Raw genomic sequence first — 14,770 nt, forward strand, 5'->3', positions numbered from 1 at the left:
CTTTGAGATGCCCCTGGAATCCCCATGCTTGTTTCTAGTGTAAAGCAAGCAAAAAAAAAAGCAAGTTTAAAAAAACAAAAACAATTATATAAGATTTGGGGCTTTAGCCCCAAATGAAACTGCCTATAGTGACGCCACTGAAAGAGAACCATGACTACTACTAACACCTTGTCTCTGTCCACAGCTCCATGCCAAACTGGCCGAGGTGGGTGTGACTGGGGCAAATATCAGCTGGGTTCTCGAGGACGGACAGGTGTTTCACAAGGACCAGCCCACCAAGACATGAGAGGAGGTCATCGCTGTGTTCTGCTCTTTGTGTATTGAAATATACCTTTAGTCATCTAGCAACAGGGCTCCAAAGAGACCCACCTTTAGGCTGAGAAAATTTAGAGAATACAATATAAATTGTGCTGTAGTGTGTAGGGCAGGCTATCTATTTATTAAAAAGTATGTATTCCCTATCATATGGTTGCTCCTAATAATCATAGTTTTAGCTAGATTTGTGCACTAGTTATTTTATTATTATTCATAGTAGCAGTAGTAGTTGTAGTAGCATTACCAGTAGTAGTTAATGTATAGTAGTTGTACTAGTAGTAGTAATAGTAGTAGTACTAGTAGTAGCATTAGCAGCAGCAGGAGTTGTAGTAGTACCAGTACCACCACCCCCATCTGCAGGTGCTCAGTTTCCTTCAACACCTCAAAATGTTTGCGTTAACACTCATTTCCTGTCCTTCACCAAGACACGGGCGCCTTACCTGGAGGTAGTTCCCAGGCCCTGCCCTGAACCCCAAATTAATCGTAGTGATATTTCATTGATTCTACATTAGTTTCTTCAGCTTAGTTTCTTGTTGACAAAGAAAGGTTGTGTCCGGTCCTTATTTCAGTATGATGTTTTAGAAATCAACATGGAAAGTAAACTGTCGATTTTGCCATTATGTCCTATTATGTTTATTAGTAATGTGATGCACTATACCAGTACCAATCTTCAGAATGAATAAAGAAATGTATCAAAAACCAATCAATGAGTTTTTTTTCGTAAGAGCATAAGGAGACACCAGCAACAAGGCCTTACTCCTCCAAATGATCCTATTTTAGATAGATAGATAGATAGATAGATAGACAGATAGATAGATAGATAGATAGATAGATAGATAGATAGATAGATAGATAGATAGATAGATAGATAGATAGATAGATAGATAGATAGATAGATAGATAGATAGATAGATAGATAGATAGATAGATAGATAGATAGATAGATTAAATACAACACGCTTAGGCATACGTTTGTCCATGCGCGTGTTCTTGTGTGCGTACAGATGTGTGTGGCATGTGAGGGAAGCTCAACAACACTTTATTTTTAGGTGCTACATATTTAAAGTAATGCATGTCTGTGTGTGTGAAACTGTCAACAACAACAAAACTTTGAAAATCTGAAGTCGAAAATATCCATATCATCAAAATCCTTTCAACAAAAGCTAGAGAATTCATATCTGGATCCATTTTAATGTGTCGTTAATGCATCTTCACAAAAGGCCAGCCTCTTATTGAAGCAAAACAAATTTTGAATTAAGGGATTTCGTCACTGCATGCAGCACTCACAAATATACTTCCCGTTGCATCATCTACGTAGCTGTGTGGACTGGATTGGTGATAGAAGGGAGGATAGGTCAGTTCATTATAGATGGATTGAAACATGCATAGGTCGATGGATCAATATAGATCCTCAGTTATTCTGTCAACCAGTCAGAAATGGAAAAATATTTTTGTTACAGGATGCAGTAAAACATACTGCTCTTCCATTCGCCAGAATTTTATAAACATGCAAATCTCTGTCAATACATTTTCATAACATCACACCATAGGCATACATAAGATTCTGCAGTCAGCCATTTGGCGAGGATCACATCAAAGGGTTCTGTTTAATAAGAAAGCTGATAGAATTTAACAAAGGTAGGACAAAACACTTGGTGACCCTCCAAACGGATCTATACTCCTTCATAAGCGCATATATGTTCTACTTGTATGTAGGCCTACATATTAATTTCTAGTTGTGTGTACTGGTTATACTGTATGTTATGAGGCCATTGCAGTTTTTGTTGTACATTTTTAATGGTAAAGATGTCAACTGATAAAGTGAAATGTTTTTTTGTTACAGGATGCAGGAGACCATACTGCTGTTCGGTTTTTCAGGTCAGACTCGTTTGTGTGTTTTTGTCAGTGTCTATTTATGTTATGTACTGTTTCTAGCTTTCTTAATTTAATGCTACCAAGCCGCACTCAGAAAATTCAAACGGGCACTGAGAGAAGTCAGTAATAATTCTGAGAGTTGAATCAGCAGGTTGTGAATTACCTCAGTCTGGTACCCCACTTTTGACACCAAGTTGTTTGGCGCTGCTCTAATCTTTTATATAATGTGGCTGAGTTCTGACCGGTTCAGGATCATCTCTGTAGCAAAGTGAGGCGGGCCTGTTTACAAAGTGAGACCTGGCAGCATTGCTTACTAGCGTGTTCACAAGATGAATTCAGATACATAAAACAGATACAGTTCTGAGGGTTTGATAATCAAAGACAGAGAGAGAAGACCAGACCAGGAGGTTTCACAAAGAGATTTGTTTAAAATAAATACATAGAGGTACTGTTGAGAATGGGTTGGTGCTTATCTTTGGAGCAGATGCAAATATCGACCTATCGCATGAATAGAGAAGTCAAAAAGGGGATGAAATGGAATACATCTATCAGACAATATCTCGGTTCAAGGGGGGAAGAACAAGGAATGATTAATGATACAAGAAACATTGTGTGGTACCAGGTTTGCATACATACAAACATGGTTATGGTAATCTGACATTTCAGTTAGAGTCCAAGTTAGGGCGTCTGATCATTATAGCTTTTAAAAATGTAGGCCACCTAGAAAATTGCTACCTACAGTAGCTGTAGGAAAAGACTGTTCTCAGGGAGGGACATACGATTCTGGATGATCCAACCCATACTGAATCAGGAAATGGGGTTGCTACCCTCAGGTAGACAATTTAGCATGCCAAACTGCAAGTTAAAAAATATTACAACTCATTCATCCCAGCTGCAATTAAGATGCTAAACAGTAAGAAATGACTGTAACCTCGTATTTTTATTTATTTATTAGGCTTAGCCTATTGTTGCCCTGATTGCTGTTCTTGTACACTTTCACCCCCACTGTGTTTTGGCATTTTTGCTGAACTGAAGCTATGTTTGTTTGTTTTTTGCGATCGTCTTTGTTGGGGATTATGCAGTGAAGCATATTTGTATTGTCTATTTCTGCATATATTTGATGTGGCATGTTGCAAATTTGTGACGCAGTGACTGTAGCCCAAGACGAATTTTCCCCCTTGGGGACATTAAGGTATACTTTATCTTACCTTAAAAGACTGCAGAAGAGACAATTTAGTAATAACTTACAATTAGTTGTAACAGCCCTAGATGCAGAGTTTGGAAAATACAAGTAGCGAAGGACACATGATAGGACACTAACAAGGTGTTCTTGTGCCGGCACAGAACAACTCTCAACACTGACTGTATGCGTGCCTGGCTGTGGTTTCCCCTGCAGGGCTCTTCCTGGGCCACCATGCCTTACCTCCTATCGAATCCTACTACTACGAGGACCAGAAGCTGAACTGGACCGATGCTCAGCAACACTGCAGGGACCTGAAGGGGGACCTGGCCACCGTAGACAACGTAGCGGACCTCCAGCACCTGCAAGAGTCCAGAACGGGCTTTAATTACGACGACGACTTCATGTGGATCGGACTTTATGATGACCGCACCCGTTGGAAGTGGTCCCTCGGAGACCAGGACTACAAAGTTGGCCAAAACTATGGAACGTGGAGTGGTAGTGACCCAGACTTCTGGGACAACAAAGAGAATTGTACAGGCCTCTCCTCTACAGGAATCTGGTTCGATGTGTCATGCTACAGTCTTTATGGTGCAGTTTGCTTTGATGGTGAGGTGCATTTTTTTTATTACATTTACATTTAACTATGATTAAGCAGTACTATTAAAGAGGTTTAAAGGCACACATTGATAACATATATAATATATTCTGCTCACCTTAGCCTTAGGGTATAGATTAGAAGAATATTAACTGAGATGTAGTCTCTATCTGATGCTTTTCCTTTTTTCCACCTCATTCTGTTTTAGATGAAGAGTCCAACTACACCGTGGTCCAAAACCCAATGACTTGGTACGAGGCGTTGCAATACTGCCGGTCTAACTACACTGACCTGGCCATTGTGCCCAACGCGGCTGAGAGTGGAAAAGTATTGGCACTTAATCAATCAGATGCATGGATTGGTCTCCACAGATATCCTTGGTCCCTCTGGTCTGACGGAAGTAGTGCCACTTTCTTGAATTGGGAACCAGGTGAACCAAACAACCATGGAGGCCCCGTTGCTCCACGTTGTGTCAAAATGTCTGTCACCTCAGGGCATTTTTTTGATGAGGAATGTGGCCTTTTGTATAACTTCGCCTGCCAGAGAAAACAAAAACAACGGTCAACCTTCAAGATAAAGATCAGCTCTGAAGCAGACATGACGGATCCTGAGGTGGGACGCCAGATTTTGGAACAGGTACGGTGCCGAATTAATACCATTCAGTCGAATATTATATACTTATAGGTTGTTTTTATTGAAACAATTTGCATGTTTTAATTTAGGGGTATGCCGATTCCTGTGATATAGGAAGTACTTAAATTTAATATGTTTATAAACTCTTTGTAACTTAACCCACTTACACTAACATGCCAAATTCAAACATGAAGATAGTAACATTGAAACCATGAACACAGTTGGGTTAAAAATGTAAATAGATAAGAAGTAACCATGACCATACTACTAACACCTTGTCTCTGTCCACCAGCTCCATGCCAAACTGGCCGAGGTGGGTGTGTCATGATCCGCCCCTGGTTTTCTCATTCACCTGCCTACCACCCTGATCACTCCCAATTAACCCAACCACCTTCACCTGTGTTTCCCCTATATCAGTCCTCTCCTCCCAAACATTCCCTGCCAGATTGTCTCTTGTGTTTCACAGTGCTTTCCCGCGATTCAACTCCTGACCTACCACCGCTCCTGTCTGCTCTCTGATCCCTGCCTGTCTGACTATTCCCCCGGTTCCTGATCCCTGCCTGTCTGACTCTCCTTCTGGTTCCTGATCCTCGCCTGTCTGACTCTCCTGCCGGTTCCTGATCCCTGCCTGTCTGACTCTCCTTCTGGTTCCTGATCCTCGCCTGTCTGACTCTCCTGCCGGTTCCTGATCCCTGCCTGTCTGACTCTCCTTCTGGTTCCTGATCCTCGCCTGTCTGACTCTCCTGCCGGTTCCTGATCCCCGCCTGTCTGACTACCCCGTTGGTTCCTGATCCCTGCTTGTCTGACTACTCGCCTGTCTACGAAATAAACTATTGACTCTGTTCCACGCTCGTCGCCAGTCTGTGCACTTGGGTTCAGCCAAACGCGCACGTTACAGAACAATCTGGCCAACAATGGACCCAGCCCAGATGGACGACCGCATCTCCCGGATGGAGAGCGCGCTGCACCAATTGATGGTCGCCACGGTTCAGAGACAGCAGGATCTGGTAGAACTCTCCAAAGCAGTCCGCAAACCTGTTCCAGAGTTTCAGCCACATTCTTTCCGGCCACACGGGTTTCCTCCTTCCAAGCCTTCAGTACCCCCTGTCTTCTCCTCGTCTGTTCCAACCGCTCCCGTTGGTTTGGGCGGTCCCGAGCCAATACGATTGGCCCGCACCCCCCTTACATCGGAGGAGAGGGATAGGAGGCTAACCATGAACCTCTGTTTGTACTGCGGTCAGCGTGGTCACTTCGTCAACCGGTGCCCAGTAAAGGGGCAGAGTCCCCAAGTGAGCAGGAATATTCTTGTGAGCTCCGCCATGGACACTACTTCTCCATCAAGACCCATTCTCTCCGGTGAGCTCCTGTTGCCCTCCGGTTCCCATCCCATAACCGCACTTGTCGATTCAGGGGCAGACGAGAGCATCATGGATCGGTTCCTCGCTCTTCGGCTGGGACTCCTTCCAGAGAGCCTGCCAGTGCCGATCTCCGCCAGAGCCCTTGATGGGCACGTGCCCCAGGGGGCAACGGTCTTCCCCAAACTCGACCTGAGGAACGCCTACCACCTGGTCCGTATCAGAGAGGGAGACGAGTGGAAGACGGCCTTCAACACCCCAACGGGGCATTACGAGTACCTCGTGATGCCCTTCGGCTTGACCAACGCCCCGGCAGTCTTTCAAGCGCTAGTCAACGATCTGCTGCGGGACATGATTGACAAGTTTGTCTTTGTTTATATTGATGATATCCTGATTTTCTCCCGCAATCTCGAGGAACACGTCACCCACGTCCGCTCCGTTCTCTGTCGCCTCCTGGACAACTCCTTGTTCGTCAAGGCGGAGAAGTGCGAGTTCCATGCTCCCTCCGTCACCTTCCTAGGATATATTATTGCTAAGGACAGTCTTCAGATGGATCCAGCCAAGGTCTCTGCTGTGACATCCTGGGCTACCCCGGAGACACGCAAGCAGCTGCAGCGTATCCTGGGGTTTGCCAACTTCTATCGGCGTTTCATCCGAGGGTTCAGCTCCATCGCCTCCCCCCTCTCGGCCCTCACCTCACCCAAGGTTCCTTTCCGTTGGTCTGATGCTGCTCAAGTGTCCTTCGAAGCCCTCAAGGCCCGCTTCACCACCTCCCCCATCCTCCAGATCCCCGAACCCGAACGTCAGTTCATTGTGGAGGTGGACGCATCGGGTGTGGGAGTAGGGGGGATCCTCTCCCAGCGTTCATCCTCCGACCAGAAGGTCCACCCGTGTGCTTTTTTCTCTCGTCGCCTAACCCCCCCGGAGAGAAATTATGACATTGGAAACAGGGAGCTTCTGGCGGTGAAGCTGGCCCTGGAGGAGTGGCGGCACTGGCTAGAGGGAACCAGGGTTCCGTTCCTGGTTTGGACTGATCACCGAAACCTGGAGTATATCCGAACCGCCAAGAGACTAAACTCCAGACAGGCCCGCTGGTCTTTGTTTTTCGACCGGTTTAATTTCACCCTGTCCTATCGCCCTGGCTCTCGGAACACTAAACCAGATGCTCTTTCTCGACAGTTCCCCGAGTCCCCTGATGAGAGTCGCAAGCTGGCTCCCAAGTTCATTGGACCATTCCCCATAATCCGCATCATTAACCCTGTGGCGGTACGCCTTCAGCTTCCTCGCTCCATGAGGATCCATCCCACCTTCCATGTCTCCAGGGTCAAGCCTGTCCAGGAGAGCCCTCTGGCTCCTCCCGTTCCGCCCCCTCCTCCCCCTCAGCTCGTCGACGGGGGTCCGGTGTTCTCCGTCCGGCGTCTCCTCCGCTCCCGCCGCCGTGGACGTGGGGTCCAGTATCTGGTGGACTGGGAGGGGTACGGTCCGGAGGAGCGCTCCTGGATCCCAGCTCGCTTCATCATGGACCCCAGCCTTATCTCTGACTTCCACCGATCCCAGCCTGACCAACCTGCCCCGTCCTCCCGCCAGCCCGCTACGGTTCCACCGGCGAGTAGTTTCTCTGACAGAAGGGACTCCGATGTCGCGTCCTCCTCCTCTTCGGAGGACGCAATCTCTGAGGCCTCGGAGGAATTCTAACCCTCCTCTGGGCCCCCTCCTCCCTCCCTGTTTGGTTTAGGACGTCTGGAGCCGTCCCTTGCCGGGGGGGGTACTGTCATGATCCGCCCCTGGTTTTCTCATTCACCTGCCTACCACCCTGATCACTCCCAATTAACCCAACCACCTTCACCTGTGTTTCCCCTATATCAGTCCTCTCCTCCCAAACATTCCCTGCCAGATTGTCTCTTGTGTTTCACAGTGCTTTCCCGCGATTCAACTCCTGACCTACCACCGCTCCTGTCTGCTCTCTGATCCCTGCCTGTCTGACTATTCCCCCGGTTCCTGATCCCTGCCTGTCTGACTCTCCTTCTGGTTCCTGATCCTCGCCTGTCTGACTCTCCTGCCGGTTCCTGATCCCTGCCTGTCTGACTCTCCTTCTGGTTCCTGATCCTCGCCTGTCTGACTCTCCTGCCGGTTCCTGATCCCCGCCTGTCTGACTACCCCGTTGGTTCCTGATCCCTGCTTGTCTGACTACTCGCCTGTCTACGAAATAAACTATTGACTCTGTTCCACGCTTGTCGCCAGTCTGTGCACTTGGGTTCAGCCAAACGCGCACGTTACAGGGTGTGACTGGGGCAAATATCGGCTGGGTTCTCAAGGACGGACAGGTGTTTCACAAGGACCAGCCCAGCAAGACATGAGAGGAGGTCATCGCTGTGTTCTGCTCTTTGTGTATTGAAATAAACCTTTAGTCATCTAGCATCATTTAGTCATCATTTAATGATATTTCATTGATTCTACTTTACTGTCTTATCAGCGGAGTGTCTTGTTGACAAAGAATGTTTGTGGCCGGTCCTTATTTCAGTACGTTGTTCGAGACCAACATGGAAAGAAAACTGTCATCTTGGCCATTATGTCCTTTTGTGTTTATTAAAATAGAGAGTTGTTTTTCCCAAGCGCATATGGAGACACCAGCAACAAGGCGTTACTCGTCCAAAGGGTCCTGTGTGTAATGTACTGAATCATTTATGTGCTTTTACATTAGAAATGACTGACACTAATTACCCAATATCGATCTCCGATGCAATGTATTTATATCTGATAATTAAAATAAATAAACAATCTATATTTCAAGGAGAAAACTAGGGAAAGTGGTTATTCTGTAGTTCTATGTTGGTTGGAGAAGTATATTGGTGTTTGTCCATCGTGAAAAGTCATTTTAGCATTATATTTTTTTTATTATATAATATTACTACATATAAATATCATGATAACAATACATAATAAGAAATACACTGAGAAAATTGACTCGCTATTGTTTGTATCAAAACATAATTTACATATATTTACCGGACGCGTCATATCATTCTTCTATTCTAATTAGCTGAAAGGTTAGTGATCGAATTATGCAAAAAAGAAGTCGCAACCAATGTTCTTAGGAAGAGATTTAAAATGGAAAACCTTTTATTGCATCTTCAGAGACCAACCTCTCTAGGCTTTAAATCAAATTTGGAATTGAGGGATTTCCTCAATGAATGCGACAATAAAGCTCAAGTTTAAATTCCTACGCATCATTTAAACAGCAGTGTGGACTGGAATAGTGACAGAAGGAAGGATAGATAGGTTCATTATAGATGGATTGATGTACATGCATAGGTCGATGGATCGATATAGATCCTTGGTTAACCTGTCAACCAGTCTGAAACGCTGTGTGTAGGAAGTGAAAAATGTTTAAACCTGTCAATTTTTTTGTTACGTGACGCAGGGAAACAAACTGCTTTCCGTCAATTTTCATATGCATGCAAATCTCAGTTGTCACTCAAAATAATTTGGATGGCTTAGCATAAGTGTAACCCAGGTTACTAGGCCTTATCAGAAGTCCAGTTTCAGTCAATTGATTAGATCAATAAATGAATAGATAAGATAAATAGTTAAATAAATAAATAGGGTTTGATTTAAAATAATCTTCCATAAAATGAATAGGAATTATGATTGAAATCTTAAATATGTCAATAAATAGATTAAAAATATTAAGGAATAGGTGAGTCAATCTATGAAAAAAGGGCTTAACCCCCAAAAAATATATACAAAAAGTCTTTCAATGGATTCTAGTAGTATCTGGTGTGCTGAATAACATACTAAAAGTATACCAAAATATACCTCCCATTCTTGTTATAGCACTGAGCATCTTCCCATCCCTCCAGGATCTTGGTCTCCAGCAGCTGTGGAAATAAAAAAAGAAAAAAGATTGGTGAATAATGGGGGTTATTTTGGACAGCAAATGCACCAGTTGCACAAAGTTGTGAACAATTAGCCAAGTGTGGCTGCAAATCAGAGTGCCGTGGAAGATGCAAATGTTTTAGATTGGGGTTCACTTGCACAGAACTGTGTAATGGCAAATGTGAATAAAAAAATAAGTAGGGGAGGCATTGGCTACCATTTTTAACAGTCTTTATTATGACTCGACAGGGCACAACCTCTCAATCTCAGGTTCGACAGTCAAACCAGATGGCCTTTGAGCTGGTCAAAATGTGAATAGAACCTTTTTTTTTTTTTAATCCTTCCTGTTAACTCAGTCCCAACAGAGTACACTATTAAAGCATCACCCACCTTGAAAAGTGAATCTTGAATTTTTGCGATTGCCCTTTTCTAAAAGTGTGGCCGTTATTTTGCTAACATGCATGTGTGCATCAGTGTACATACTACCAAAATGACGGCCATCTTGGAAAAGGTCTCCATCTTGAATTTTTTATTGGCCATACAATTTTTTCAAAAAGTGGCCTTAACAGAGGCATATTTTCTGTATCACTATTTGGAAACAGTGGCAATGAACATAGGACAGGAATGGCAGTCATCTTGAAAATGGGTTTCCATCCTGAATTTTTACTGGCCACTTCCCAGTGGCCCTTCCTCTCTGTGGACTGCACCTTGCCGTGGTGGAGCGGCTTTTTGTACTCCAATGAACCTGAGAGCTATGCCGGCGGGGATTTTATATCCCTGGCAAGTTTAACTAGGCCGGACAGGTCAAAGGAGAGGAGGCAGACAAAGCAGACATATGACTATTTGACAGAAATGGTGGCCATCTTGAAAATGGTTGCCATCCTGAAATGTTGTGTGGCACATACCTTTTTCCAAAAGAGTGTTCCTTGAAAAGTATTTCTGCCTAATTGTATGCTTGAATCCCCGTTTGAACAATTTGATAATTAATATTCGACAGGAACGGTGGCCATCTTAAAAATGGCGGCCATCTTGAATTTTACTGGGACAAGCATCTTTTTCCATGTCCTTTAGATAGTATTTGTATCAAATATTGTGCTTGGATCACTGTTTGAATAATTGATATAATAAGCATTGAATAGCAATGGCGGCCATCTTGAAAAATGGCCGCCATGTTGAATTTTTGAGTGACCAACGGTTTTTTCCAAAATAGTGGCCCTTACAGAGTATCTGTGCTAAATTTCATGCTTGTATACCAGAGTGAACGATTTTTTTTACTAATCTGCTCCACTATTACTGAACTCCCGTGTCCCTGTCTCTTCAAAAGCGGAACCCGGACTGATGAGAGCTGTGTATTCTGCCTTGTACCCGGAGTGTGTGTGTATATGTGATGCTTGAGCCTCTGGTGAGTCTGATGAACAGAGTTGAAGTGCGCATCTGTTAATTTTAATGTGGATTAACGGGGCATTGATTTCATGTATGTTGTTTTAAAAATGTTTTACATTACGGTGTTTTAGTTACATTACCCCCACTCTGTGTTTAATCTGCGAGTGAGCGGCGGTAGAAAAAGGAAAAGTAAAGGAGATGAACGGAAAGAAATGTTCAGCCATTTGTCTCATGTTAATGTTGAAAATGTGTTAAAAAGTAGTTAAGATGATTATTAGAAAACAATGTACATGTATAAATATGTGTGTTAATATGCATTTATTTACATTTAAAAGTATGGTTTATTTATATGAATATTATAGTAACCCTTTTTCTGGCCTTTAAAGGCCGGGTCTTTTTGCTTTGTATGGATTCCTGGTTGAGATCTGCATGAAGATTATTCTTCCGCTGGGATTTCTCCCATCTCTGTAGAGGTAGTGGGGACCCTCAGTGGTAGTGGCGAGCTACCCAAACCAAGGACTGTTATTTTGTTACAAAGATTCTGATTTTCCCAGTGGCTGGATGTATTGAGAAACTGGTGGTTGATATCTCATGTTTTTTATTTATTATTTTTATTTTACTTCTTGAAATCCACACAATATAGCTCTTAAAAACGTACCTGTTGATTGTGTGAGTCCTTTACTCTGTCACTCAATGCATATTGCTAATACCCCTTTCTCCTATAGCGATCTAGACTTCTGATTCTCTGGCCCACAAGTTAACTAATGCACTGATAAATATATCTGTATCTCTCCCAGTCTTTACCATCGACGGTAAGAGCTGTTGCTGGTTACATAAGCATTCAATATAAGAATCAAAATCTAGACATATATTGCATACAGTCAGCCATTCTTCAAGGATCGCATCAAAGGGTTTGATATAATAACCAGGCTGATAGAACGCAACACAGGTTGGACAAATCACTTGGTGACCTCCGATCATGTATTTTTTTTTTATGAGCGAGTGCATATATGATCTAGGTATATCAACACATTTATTTCTAGCTTTGTGTGATGGTCATGCTGTATGTGATTGCAGTTTTGGCTGTCAATTTTTAATGCTCAAGGTTTCAACTGATGTTCAACTGAAATGTTTTTCGTTACAGGATGCAGGAGGCCATACTACTCTTCTGTCTTTCAGGTCAGACTTGTTTGTTTTGTTTGTCAATGTATATTTCTGTTATGCACTGGTTCTAGCTTTCTTAATTAATAGCTTCCTAGACGCACTCTGCTTGCTTAGTCTTACTCAGAAAATTAAAACGGCCACAGAGAGAAGTCAGTACTTATTCTTATTGTACGATCAATCGGTCTAATTAGTGAAGCTTCAGCTTGACGCTCCGTTTCCCCCCTGACGCATACCTCATCCAATATCCACAAAAAAAATCCACCAGACCACGACGTGAAGTTTAAAAGGTTTACTTGTCAAACGCAAAATACAAAAATCCTTTTCCACAATGAGGTTATGATTAGAGGTACGAGATAGAAAAAGAGCGAGAGGTCAAAAAACTGTGTGGCTCCACGCTGGTTATACAGTCTGTCAGGATATCATAAAATATGAACTTAAATCAAGCAAATAGGCATTTAGGCTCCTACACATATATTAATCTATCTACCGTAACTGTTGTTCAAATTAAATAAATGCAAGTAAGAAAAACCCAAATATTCATTAGTCAAGCACAAATAACTGGAGGTTCTTCTTGTTGAACTGAACTGGGGTCTGGGGTTTGGGTTCATCATCTTCTTCATGGTCTTGGGTTCCTCCAACATGCACAGTTTTGAGCATATGCCCTCAATTAATAAAAAAATACAAGGGAAATGACAAGGGAGTTAAAGAACCTGAAAGTTAAGGAATCAACTGCGAGGTTGTTTAAAAGTTGAATAACTACATGGAAAAAAATGGTATGTGCATTAATTACAGTTACAGTAGATGTATTAATCACACAATTATCATTAAACATTGTGCATTCAAATCTGAGAAGAAAACAAACATTTAAAACCCTACTGCCTAGGGCAAGGGTGTTCAAACTACGGACCGAGGGCCACATGCGGCCCGCCCCGTTGTTTAATCCGGCCCATTTAAATGTTGTATCTTGGCTGCAAGTGCGACAGGGCTGTGGTATCTTTTGGGCTTTAGGCATCAGCTACATTTACATTAAGCCCATGCTTTCTTCTACAGCCCGTCACAAGTGGCTGAGAAGAATTGTTGCAAAAATTGAGTAGCAAAACCAAAATGGTATATGTGTATGCAGAAAATGTATGTTTTTTCTTACTTTTAGTTGATCAAAAGCAATGTAGCAAGTCAATTCTCCTTTGATATAAACAATCGTTAATACAATTTTTTACAGAGATTTTCTGACCACACTGTGATTACCAATGTCTTGATTTCACTTCAATTGACTCTTAATCTTTCTACTTTCCAAAGTCGTCTTTCAACCCCCTGTTTATTCGTGATTTTTCTTGTCTTTTGTTTTGTTTAGAGGCTTTTGTTGGCCAACTTGCAGATTTCATTCAAAACCGCCATCAGGGGACCAGATTGCAGGAATGATGACGTGGGAAGATCATGGGAATGGCAAAAAAATAATATTATTATAATATTATCTATTAGATATTATCATACTTGTTTGGAAGATTTTCTGCCTCGCTCCTCACCTCACAGTCCCAGAGCTACGGTCCTTTATTTGCCCTTTCATTTTCCAAATTAGCCCCTGTCAATCAGTTAATTACTCCCTGCCCTGCCACAGACTATTTTAGCCACACCCGTGACCACATCCCTTTGTTCAGAGACACTGAACACCTTGAGAGCTGTGCCTTTGAAATCCTTGTGTGCGTATACTAAGAAATAAAACACACACATACTATCTTAGCCGCACACACATCCTACCTTTGCCACACACCTTAGCACACACAAATACTAGCTAACTACCTACCACTACATCCTACCTAACTACCTACACACATGATCCATACAGTCCTGCTCGCACCTTCGGACAATAAAACCTATAAACTACCAAAACCTCCTCTTCATGGTCCTTCGAGCCGGAGCGTTTGATGACCAATGGAGCCCAGTCAGTCCCTGCCGTCCCTGCTCAAGACCGAGCACCCACGCCGCTGAACCCAGCTTTCTGCCCGCTATGAAGACCCCGTCCTGCCGCGCCTCCGAACCAAGCATGATTCTTAGGAAGAGCCTTCCGAGCCATATGCTGGATCTGAGGAAGAAGAGTTGGAACCACCAGAGGAGCCGTTCGTGGAGGGACGGAGTCAGGCCCCCTCCTGTCAGGGCTCACCTGCTCCTTCTCCAAGACTTGCATTAGCCTTTGTCCATGCCCTAGACCCTTTCACTCAAGCTGTTGGGGCCCTAGATCAGCGTTATGGTCAACCAAGGCAGCTTGCGTTGAGGGAGCTCAGAAGTATAATGGACATGACTGCTATCAGAGTAGGTGATGGTAGAGCCCTAGATCAGTTTGCTGTTCAGGCCTTAGTTGGTCTCCTCCAGGGTTTCTTGGGGTTTCTCTGAACT

At 43.5% G+C, this 14,770-nt stretch overlaps 1 protein-coding gene across 1 annotated transcript; it reads left to right on the forward strand.

Moving 5' to 3' along the window:
- Nucleotides 1–2,159: 2,159 nt before the first annotated feature.
- Nucleotides 2,160–4,511, forward strand: LOC115543022 (C-type lectin BfL-2-like; the record flags this gene model as incomplete). The annotated part of the gene is made up of 3 exons (XM_030355554.1): nucleotides 2,160–2,193; nucleotides 3,587–3,979; nucleotides 4,177–4,511. Coding segments are annotated over exons 1-3 (762 nt in total), but the record flags the coding sequence as incomplete, so codon positions are not given.
- Nucleotides 4,512–14,770: the final 10,259 nt, after the last annotated feature.

Source organism: Gadus morhua, chromosome 4, assembly GCF_902167405.1.
Source record: "Gadus morhua chromosome 4, gadMor3.0, whole genome shotgun sequence".
In the NCBI taxonomy this organism is placed as follows: Eukaryota; Metazoa; Chordata; class Actinopteri; order Gadiformes; family Gadidae; genus Gadus; species Gadus morhua.